This window comes from Phasianus colchicus, chromosome 3, assembly GCF_987193195.1.
Source record: "Phasianus colchicus chromosome 3, bPhaCol1.hap1.1, whole genome shotgun sequence".
Classification (NCBI taxonomy): Eukaryota; Metazoa; Chordata; class Aves; order Galliformes; family Phasianidae; genus Phasianus; species Phasianus colchicus.
The window spans coordinates 77,091,916-77,103,942 of record NC_143438.1 but is presented as its reverse complement, the minus strand read 5'-3'; the positions used below and the strand labels follow the sequence as shown (position 1 = coordinate 77,103,942).

Sequence of the window (12,027 nt, the reverse complement as noted above, 5' to 3'; positions counted from 1 at the left end):
ATAGATTTTCATCTTAGTGTAATAACACGTGAAAAAGGAGAAGGAAGTGTAAATGTGAAGAAGAAAAATTATTATTTTCAGAATAATTATATATGGTGTCTGGAGTTTATATAGAACACATATGGGAACGCAATGTTAAAAAGCCACATGTATCATATCCTGAATAAGCTGTAATTTAAATAAGATAAGACAAATATAACTCAGTGGAGCCACAGTTCAAAGGAGAGCCCCTATTGCTTGCCAGCAGTGAGAAAATGGGAGAAAGAATTTGACAAAAATCTTTTTTTTTTTTTTTTAAGGGAGAGAGCTGTTAAAAATAATAATATATATTTTCTAGAATAAGAAACCACATTGATATCAATGTCACATATTTTGACTGGTATGTAGACACCTAAGCTCCAGTGATAAAAGAACTTCTGACTTCTGGATTTTAGGGAGAAAAACTGCCTGCTGAGTAGCCCTGCAGAGTATGTTTTCCCTTCCTCTCAGACAAGCAGCAATAACCATGGGCAAAAGAGGATGTCAGAAACTGGCTGAGGTTGCTCTAGTAGGTTACTGCCAAAGTTGCTGTGGCGGGAGTGACCATTTATGAGAGCCATAGGGCAGAGAGATAAGGTGAGGTGATGGAAAAGATCAAAAGAACAGATATGAAATGTTGAAAACTACTCAGCTTCAGGCAGCATTTATGCAGATGAGGAATAGGCTATTACATTTGAGAAAGTATGTACAAATTAAAACATGCATGCAAACAGAATCAAAGCAGTAGGTGAGAGACACAGAACCATCATCATGGGAAAGCTTGGGGAGCAGAGCTCAAACTTACAGATTGCTCTGTTCAAAGCAAGATATCAACAGAATAGTACAAACAGTATTCACAGGGACTGAAATGGAAAATCATCTCTTTGAGAAGGAAGATATAGTGAAATAATGTGCAGGAAAAGAAGTGTGAAATAACAGTATGCTTCTATACTGAAGTCTGAGTCCTCTCTGAGACTCACCACAGACTGAATCTAGTTCTTGCAGACTAAACACTTTGTATGTGCATATCACTTCATGTCCTCTGAGCTGTAGGGCAGCCATACAGAGTATCGTCTGTTAATACTATGATGGGCACTGCAGAGAGAAGGTAACTTCCCAAAGTGAATGGTAAAGGAAAATATTTGACATTCATTGTAGTCTAGTCTACTCCAAAAGCAGAGAGACTTTATTGTTAGCTTCTGTCATTTCTTTCATATGTCTGGCAGACACAATTTAGTACCAGAAGGTGAATTTGTATCAAAGCAAGAATATCATTTTGTCGTTCATTTAATTTAATCAGGAAATTTTCACAAGGGGCTTCTAGAAACATTCCTGGCATGTCAGTATAAGCAAATCAGCACTTTTCCAGCTTCCACTTTTCCTAACATTAGAACTACGAAATAGCATGAACTGGTAACCTTGAAACAAAACCTTCAAAAAATAGATTACAATTTTAAATAATATATTCTGTTTGAAGCCAGTAGTTCTCAGGTATATAATAACAGTTTGTAAAGAAGAATAAATTTAATATATTGTTGCACTTTTTTTTGTGCTAAATAAAGCTTTTAATTATGGTGAAATATTAATAAAACATAAACAAGTTTAAAACCAGGAGGATGCACAAAAGATATATGTGATTAGAAGTGCAGTTTGCACACTGGTTATATTTTCTCTTTCATTTTTCCATGTTAGAGAATTGTATAGCTTGGAAATGAGATCATCTGAATATATGAAATGTAAGGAGAGTTAGGTACCTTTAATTACATTATCCTCTGCTCTGCTGTGGCTAATCTATAAAAATATTCTATATCCTTAGATTAAAGGTTTCAAAGTAACATAACACATATAGATATCTTACGCCACGTCAGCCTGGTAAGATAAAACGAAATTTGTAGTAGACAAAATCTTAGGCAATATGACTTTGAGTAGATCAAGAATGAGGGAAACAAGTAGTTTTACTAGGGATCACTCATAGGCTGGGTCATGTCCTACATATGCAATAAGCAGAAGAGGATTTTAAACTGAAGGTCTGATGCCTTCAGTTACAGCACACAGTCACAGCAGAGAAATTGTCAGTACTGTCCTCCACAGCTAATTTCAATTCAGTGTGTAATCTATATAAATAAATAAAAAATCATGATGTACAATAGAATTTTCATTTGGTTTAATTATCTTAATGATAATAGGTATAGCATCATATGAAATGTATCATAGTAATTCTTTATGTTCAATATTGCCACTGAAGAATATACATAGGTTTCTCTGAAAAGAAAGCCTCCTATTTATTACCATGGAAAATATGAAAGATACAAAGAGAGAAATAACACTGTTTGATAGTGCAAATTCTCAGTTACAAAACACTGGTTTTCAACATGATCTCCACCATTAGCTGTGCATTTTTGCCAACGATAAACAAGATGCATGCCATGCTTCTAAAAATTAGCACCAGTGGAAGTGATTCACTGCTGCTGTTCCACTGCTGAAACACACCATCCACCACCTCACTGTGATCAGATCCACTGTTTGGTCTCCAGAAACTTTCAGCAAGTATCAGTGAATGTCAATGGGTGTAATTTTTTCCTCATGGAGGAATTTAGTTTCACACTTTTGCTTCATCTGCATTCCTGTGTCAGATGCCTTTTTGTCATACTGTCCCTCAGCTGCCATCTATCACATGGTGACAAAAAATAATGAGATACTGGTGGGAAGGATAAACCTCTACTGCAATACCACCAGCACCTGCCTCATATTATCTGCCAACATAATAAAATAGGAGGTATTACTTTTGGAGCAATCCTTATAGAAATTTAGCATCCTACTATTAATATCTTGTAATTGGGAAGTGATTTTCAATTGATATCCACTGCCCTCAAAAATATCAGTTGAATTTCACAATTTTCATTCATGTTAAGTATTGATGGATTCATTTTAGAGACTAGGACACAGAAACTCCTTGACCAGTAATTAAGATGTATAGGTAAAAAGTGATGGTGATTTTATTATTGTATAAATATTCTATAAATTATGATAATTAAATCTAATTTTTCTGCCAACTTTTTTCTAGGGTTTTGGTAGCCCATCAGGTGAACATTGGCTGGGAAATGAATTCATCTTTGCAATTACAAGTCAGAGGCAATATTCTCTAAGAATTGAGTTAATGGACTGGGAAGGAAACCGGGCTTATTCACAGTATGACAGATTTCACATAGGAAATGAAAAGCAAAATTACAGGTAAGAATTTCTTGAAATTCTTTCTCCTCTGCTGAGTGATAAACATTGTTCATTGTTTCCTTGTTAAATATGAGAAAAGATAATAATATGATTTTGATTTCCATGTAGAGTCAAAAGGATGCTAAAAAATGACATAGAAATCTAATTTCTCATTGATGAAAGGTTAGACAAAAACTAATACATTTGAGAAATAAGGAGTGAACAAACAATTGCCCTATTTGTAAGAAGTGCTTAAAATTTGCATAAAGAAAAAGCGCTAGCCCAAGATGCATACCTAAAAGCTTCAGAACTCAAAACTGATTGAATAGGAAAAAAAACCAAAACCATGGATTATATTACAAATTGAAATTTTTTTTGTCTTGGAAATATTAAGAGTGAAGCAATGGAGATTGGAAAAGGTACTCAAAAGTACTGTTAGAATATCTGATATTTCCAAACTAAAATTTAGATTAAGTGAAGAATAAAAACAGAATGCTGCATATTATGTGTGGAGATAAAACATTGATTCACAAAGGTGGAGGTGGAACACTCACTCTGAGTCACTCTTAGGCAGAGTAAAATGAATAAAGAAAATCTCTTAAAACACAGGATAGAAGTATTTCTACAAAAGCTAAAACCAAAAGTGTAAATGTGTATTATGTGGACCTTATGCATTTGAAGATGTTCAAACACAGGAGAAAAAAATAGGAGAAATACTTGTCAAATGGGGGAAAAAAAATCAAAGTCTTTCCTGTAGTGAGGGGCCCAAAACTGAACAGAGTACTTGAGGTGCAGCCTCACCAGTGCTGAATACAGGGGGATGATCATCTCCCTGCTCCTGCTGGCCACACTATTTGACATGACTATTCAAGTCACATTTCCACAAACACCTGTAGAAATTTCAACTGAGAACACTGACTGCAGTGCTGGTTCTTGTTCTCCTTCGTATTTCAATTGAAGATCAGAATTTGCTCAATCCAATCTGTCTGGGGAATGGAGAATTAGTTTCATTAGCATTATTCTGGAATAAACAGAGAGGGAATCATGAAGAGCTAAAAAACCTCTATCCACCTCTGTTGGATCTTGCTGTTTCAGATGAATTACTCAGTTACTTTTACTCAAACATATCTGAATATTTAAAGAAAATAAGCAAGTTCCAGAACTAATGAATTGTAAGCCACATGACAATCTAAATTGTTTTTTAACACTTGACAAATGTACTATTGCCCAGTCCAGACACATATACATCTAGCAAACATTTTGTGAACAAAGTGTATGATGGCCTTTTCTAGAAATTATTATAAAAATGCATCCTGTGACATAGCAACTCTTTATTTTGCTTGCCAGCATCACTATCTGCAATAGAAGCAGCTCCAGAAGGCATACCAAATAAAAGCCTGATTATTGAAGCCTAGGCGGCTGGCCGCTCCTCAGAGAATGCTGTTTGTCCTTTATCTAAGGAACCGCTGTTTAAATGAGCCCTCTGAAGTTAAAAGCACAGTTCTCAAACTTCTGCTTTTCCTTCTGTTCACAGTTGTCAGCTGTCAGGCATTTGCCATATTTGCTTTCAATAATTTCATAAGACTTTCAAGCACAGAGCAGCATACCTTTTTCAGAACTTCACTTACTGTTTGTTTGAAGTCATCTCGCCATACAAATTCTTTGATAGATATTCTTTAATTTTGGTAGCCACTAGAATTTTCTGCTTGTGGCCAGCAGCAAATTCTTCTTCTTCAGCATTGTTTGGACAGGTAAATGATTGTAGGTTATCCATACTTTACATTGGTTTCAAGAAACACAAGTTAACTAAGTGTCAGACAATAAAGAAAAACCTCCTGAGGTGATCTGGATAGTAGATAAATAGAGGAAGGATATTGAAATGAAAGGGAAAACTCAAGAAATTGAGCATTTATGCTATGGCAGTACCTTGTACATTTGGAAGACATGAAAAAATTATAAAAGATCCAGGTGTAGCAATTGAGTATAGTAAGTTAAAAGATGCAAATACCACAAAGTGATAAGATGTTTCTATGAAAATACGGAAACTCATTTTCATGCTGTTTTTCCAAAATCCACCCCCAACATTATGCAGAGTTTGATTCGCTCTGGATAACTCCCAATTGGTGATTTCAGAAGAGTTCTGTTTTTTCTCTAGGTTGTTTGTATTCTCTTTACTACTTTTTATTAGCTTAAAGAATCTATGATTAAAAAGGGTAATGCTGAACACATGTATGTTAAAAATATTCTTGTTTCTCTTTCAAAATGAGACAGCTCCAAAAAGGTTTCTGGGAATGTAGAATCAAATGTATTTATCCCAGATGATGACTGCAGTGAAGAAAGTAGAGAGGAAAATTCGTGTGGTGAAATAATAAATGTATAATGATAAGTAACAGAAACAGGAAAACCAGCATTGCACCTCACTTGAAGGTTTCAATAGCCTGGAAGTTTCGAAGCGATTAATTTCCTTTGTAATATCCTTAGATTTCTTATTTACATGAAAAGATTAAACACAAAGCTGTTTTTAAGTACAATGAAAACACTCTCTGACCAACTTTTTGCAATCCTTGCACTATGTGAAGTAAAATCTCCATACAGTAAAAAGAGTCTGATCTTACAAGCCTGCATTTAGTGCAGTGTTTTTTAGAAAGTCAAAGGACATATTCACAGAAATATAAAAATTTTATTAGAAGAGTCACCCAGAAATCACATAGCCTCTACTATTTTCCTGTATAGACTAGTGCGCTCTTGTCAACATTGTTTCTGCTTTTGTGAGCCATACGGTTATGTTTTTAGCTGTGTCCTCAGACCCTCCAGAATCAACCCAGAAAAGTAATTATGTCCTAGGATTCCAGGCTCCACACTTCATAATCCTACATATTAGTTAATGAAAGCAGGTATACTGATGCTGGATTATGAACAGCAAAAATTTCAGGCTTCATGCACATCTGTTTTTGCTACTCACAATGTAGGAATAGCTCTTGCAAGCGAGGCGTGGGATGAAGAATGGGGGAACTAACATTTTAAATTAGACAAATTGTTTGTACCTCAGAATCCTTAGAAATGTTTAATATGCTCTCTATGACAATGTATTAGAGTATTTTGTCAATCTGCAATTTAGAAAAATCTTCCAATTCCTACAATGACTTATTGTCTTTGTTCTTATTCATGAAAAAACATGATTATATGGTGAGTTAATACCACTTAGGTTGGCATGACTTTGGGACTGATGAAAGCATAAGTGAGAACTGAATGGATAGAGAGCATCCCAACTTTTTTGATTAAGTCACTGTCTTAAGATGATAACTTGTAATTAAGGAGAACAATCTTTGTTTGGAACCAGCATGAGAAAGAGATTAGGAAATCTTGTGAAAAAAATGGGAGATAGTATAGATGCATTTTTAGTGGAATAAACAGGAGACAAGTAGACAGGGGAATATCAGTTATATAGAGAAAATTTAGATGTAACATTCCTCAGAGGAAAGAAGTTGATGGAATTTGTTGCAAACAGAATGGGGATTTTCGGTGATGTCTTTGCCATGAGTAATTTTTCTTTCTATTGCACTTGAATAGTTTAGATAAAACAGGGAATCAGTCTTATCTGGAATTTTTTTCTGATCCATCTGCTTAGTTTCCTTGCTATTAGCATCACAGTGAACTTTAGGTGGCCCAGAAGCAGAAGACGATGGAGGACACAGATGAAACCTGTAGGTAGCTAAGCAAGAAAATAAACATAGATTTAGTGTCCAGACCCCACCACTGTTTTGCCAAATATGAAATCTATAGAATAAATCAAAAAATAGTCATGGTACAAAATTATGAACCCATAGTAATTTACATTTATTTAGAAGCTTGAAATTCATTTTGCAAATCTGCTTCAGAGGAAATACACAGGAAAAATCATTTTAACAGCCAGAATGGTATCTGTGGCATACATCCATTGCATGATGTGAAGATATGTTCGATACTTTTTTCACCAAACAATTGCACTCTTCTTTATTATTTGCCGTGTTTGAGTGAAGAGAAAAAGCATGGATTGCAGCTGCACAGACATGACTGTATGACTCTATCAAATCTTGCCAGATATAACAGACATTCAACGGCCAGCGGGTTGAGGGAGGCGATCCTCCCCTTCTATTCTGCCCTGGTGAGACCACATCCAAAATACTGCGTCCAGCTCTGGACTCCCCAGTTCAAAAGAAGAAAGGTCACCTAGAAAGAGTTCAGTCAAGGGCCACAAAGATGATTACAGGCCTGGAGCATCTCCTGTATGAGGAAAGCCTGAGAGACCTGGGACTGTTCACCTTGGAGATGGCTGAGTGGGGTTCTCATAACTGTTTATAAATACCTAAAGTGCAGAAGTAAAGTGGATGGGGGCAGGCTCTTCACTAACATGCAGACATAGAATAAGGGGCAACAGAAAGTTCCATAGTAACACAAGGAAGAACTTTTTCACTATCAGAGCGTATGGGAACTGTTGATCACAGCCTGAACCTCTGATTGACCACCTGAGGCACGCAATAAGTCTACCATGGGAGCACAGGTGAATGCAGGCTCCACCCCTCTTAGATCCCATTTAAGTGCTAACTACCATAGAGGATGGATTTCTTTTTGGAGATCACTCCTTATGGATTTTTTGTGAGCCTACATCATTGGTGAGCATTTTTCATTTATTATCTTTCCACCATGGTAATCCTACTTAGCCTAACCTCTGTTCACCTATTGATTGTACACAGAGTGATGGAGCACTGGAATATGCTACCCAGAAAGATTGTGGAGTCTCCTTTGTAGGTGTTAAGACCCATCTGGATGCTTGCTTGTGTGACCTACTGTAGGAAATGTGCTGTAGCAGAAGCTTGAACTAAGTGGACTATAGAGGTCCCTTCCTACTGCTACGGTTCTGTGATTCTTTAATGCTAAACTACATTTCTACATATGTAGACACCTGATTTCCTAAGAGCTGCAACTTGTAGAACTACCAATGAGGTCTTGCGCTAACAGTTAATTTTTGCATGATGGAAAAGCAGTGATGGCTGCTTTTCTCTAGATTATAACTTAAAAGTGAGGAACTAAAAAGAAATAATAAACAAATGGGATTTATGTTGAGTAATGTGGTGCATTATAGGTGCCATGGGAAAAATAATTTCATTCACAGAGTATTTATTATTTTAATCTGATGGAGTTAGTTATTTGCAGTTTTCTTTGTGAACTCTTTTTAGTCTTAAACAATCCCATGTAAAGTGAATGCTGGTATTAACCTTTGAGACCTTTTGATGAGAACTTCTAATTATACACTTGTTTACAATAATATACTTTTGTACTCCTAATGTTTCAAAATCAATTGATCAATTTTGTTGGTGTGTCAGCCAATAGTAGAAAATCTCTTTATTTAAAGGAAAGCCAACTGAAAATTCACGTATGTCAGTCTAGAAATAATACAATTTTCATTCAGAAACGTAATTACATTTGCAATTTTATAGAATTCTGCATACAAGTCTGTATTTTCAATAGTAGCTTTTTTTTTTAAGGCAGAAAAGCACGCAATGTAAAGAGCCTAATCTTTCATTTCTTATTTTTGTCACAGTTGACTGTAGGACTCTATAATGAAGTAATATCTAGAAAGCCACTGTGAAAGCCAGAAAAAGTGTCCCAAAAACTCTGGGAACTTATTTCCTTGAGACTTTAGGAATGTATTATTGGACTTGCCAGATCTCCAATGCTAACATTAAAGCTGTTGGACTCTAGGAACAGATTTCAGGACCCTAACTAGGGCACTTGAATCTCTGTACATGCTTGGAGAAAGATAAGCTCTTTAGACTGGAAGCCAAATCAGGCAACATGTAGAGTAGAGAGCTGCCTAGAGTAAGCCATTAGGAAATTCTGAAAATAGCAAGGCATTCATTTATATCCGCTGATGATTCATAGCTTGTGGCCTGAAAGTAGGAGACAGTGTCCTGTCACACTCAGAAAAGAAATGAAAGAGCCTGGATTAAAGCCTTCGTTTTCCAGAGGAAACCCAGAGAACAATTATTGTCTTCCAAAAGAGAAGGACAATCTGTGCTGTGGAGGAACAGGCTCTTCACCAAGGCTCTAATACTGTTCAGGGAAGAATTCAGTGCTCAAAGGATGAGTAGGTGTGCAGATCACTCCAAAATGATGCCTCCTATTTATTGCCATGGGAAGTACAACAAAGTACAATAGCATTGTTTGGTAGAGTAAATTCTCAGCTACAAAATACTATTTTGTAATGCAGCACCATTAGCTGTTCATTTTCGCCACCAATGAGCAAGACCCTGCATGCTGCACTCAAAGCAATCTGCACCAGTGGGAGCGTTCCACTGTCACCTCTGCTGAAACATACCACTCGCTGTGTTCACATCTACTGTTTGGGCTCCAGAAATGTTCAGAAAGAACCTGTGAATGTCAGTAGGTGCACTTTAGTCCACATGGAAGAATTCAGTTTCACACCTTTGCTTCATCCATGCTTCTTTGTCAGACACCATTTTATTGGAGTGCTCTGCTGCCATCTGTTGCATGGCAACAAAATGTAATAGAATATTGGTGGGAAGGTTCCATTTCTACTGCCATGTTCCACCAACTTCTGTTTCAGACGTCATGGATCTGTATAATAAAATGAGGCATGACTTTCAGAGCAGTCCTCATACATACATATCATTTGTCAATGAGGAGGGAAATGGAACTCTGAGATTGTGCTCCCTGCTCCAAGATTACATCTCATTCTGAGCTAATAGTCTTTGATTAAATGATGCAAATATTGTATATTGGTGCAAAGTAAAAAAGATTGTCCCTGGATTCTGAACACTGTACGAACTGATTATGGCATTGTTGTGAAAAAAAGTCTGTGGTTTTAAACCCTTCTCTTGCTGAGTGAATAGAAGCAGCAACTTTTACTGTTATATAAAAAGTAGAGCATAGGAAGCAGTGGTGAATCTACTACTCTCATCCATTGAGGGCACCTACAGAAAAATATAAAAGTAGTAGACTTATGTGTGTGAAAATAATGCCATGCAAAGCAAGAAAATTGCAGTGCAGTCCCCACTGAAGACTACCACAGGGGCACACAAATCTATGAGAATTCTTTAATGCATGTAAGTGTTGGCAGAAAAAATACCTACAGAAACTCAGTAGTAATTTTACTATTATGTATTGTAACTCAGTGGGGATTTCATCAGATATTCCTCAACTATCCTACAGGCAAAACATGAATAGGTGCACCTAAGAAAAACTTGCTTAACCTTTTTGTTGTAATGGCTATTTTTTCATAAAATCATAAAACCATAACTCCAATATAAAACAGCTACTCTAATTTTGGTTGTGTTATCTTTAAGACTAATCTATTTTCTTATTTATATGTAGTGTTGCTCTCTTTTAAGCCTCTGTTGCTTTAAGGAATCTACATATATTTCTATTAAGGTTATCAAACAAGTACTTTAGCAAAGTACAATCTTGATGGTAAGAATTCTCACCTAATAACAACACCAAAAAGATCTATATGTTTCTTTAATTCACTTCTGTTAAAATATTTCCAAAGTATTTAAACCTATTAACCGTTGTATTAGTATAGAAATTAGTGTATTGTTGAAACCAGTAACTTCATGCCTCATCTGGGCTTTAAGATGAAACACTCTCTGAATAAAAGGACCTTGTGAAGGTGAGATACTTCAGCATATATGCCCCTCAGAAGGAATTTTTTATTTCAAAGCTATACTTCATAGGATATCCAGACATCTTCAAATGTAAATGGCATTTGAATTCAGGCTGTCCACCGCAGAGACACGTATAATGTCTTCTGTTAGGTTCTATTTCTAATAAAAAAATAAATAGCACAATAATTAATTTTAAATGGGATAGTAATTTTCTTATTTGGCACTTGAGAATGCTCATTGTCATTTTTTCATTCTTTAAATTTACTTGGGTCCTGTATAATGCTATAAATGGTAAACTTTATGCAGTTTATAATGACCACCAGAATATCAATTAGCACAGAGAAAATTTGTGCAGAAAGTCTAAGAGAGATGTGTAAGGACATGTCAAAAGTTACAGATGTTTACGATACCATGGTGTGAGCACTTCTATTACTGGTTGCTAATAACTGGTAATGATGATTCAGCATTGCAAAATAATGAATTGAGTTCAAGAGCACAAACACTATGTTTTCACAGAATGCCTGTGAGAGACGCATTCAGAAGTAAAATGCAGGATGAAAAAAAATATATCAGTAAAATTTAGGGTTACAGAATATCTCTCTCTTTAGTGCAGATTCAGTGATTGTAGAATTCTCCCTAGTTTTGTCTAGATGTTAGGAAATGGAGCACGTTTTCAAGAACCAGAACACAGGTTCAGCTCAAAAGTATTTAGCCTGGACATTGTTCTTGTCATAACTTTAATCACACCTGAAGAAAATGACACTTCCAAATGTTGGGTCAGGTAAGGCTGAAATGTAGATAAAGTGGATGATCCTTAGAGGATCTTGGTTAGACAAATTGTATTATTCCTATGAATTGCCCAGCTTTCTGTAAGAATGAACTAAGTGTTGACCTAGGTGAACTAAGTGACCCCTCAGCGTTGACAAGATTCTGAAGAATTTGTTTAGCATTATTGGCAATATCTCTGGAATTAAAATAAGTTTAAAACTTAATTCTCTACAATGAGGAAACAAAGAAAGGTAGAGACTGGAAGCCAGAGTTTCTAACAGAGAGGTGCACTTCCTGTGCCTGCATTGGTGTTGGTTCTCTCTGGCCACTTTCTGTGCTCAACAGAAGTTGGATAGACCTGTCTATG

At 36.0% G+C, this 12,027-nt stretch overlaps 1 protein-coding gene across 1 annotated transcript in view; it reads left to right on the top strand.

Annotated features, from left to right (window-relative positions):
* Positions 1-12,027, top strand: part of ANGPT1 (angiopoietin 1) — a 160,580-nt gene that overhangs the window by 120,649 nt on the left and 27,904 nt on the right. The window contains exon 7 of the mRNA XM_031591130.2: positions 3,083-3,249. Within this exon, the coding sequence (XP_031446990.2) occupies positions 3,083-3,249 (167 nt within the window). The remainder of the gene's footprint in view (positions 1-3,082; positions 3,250-12,027) is intronic.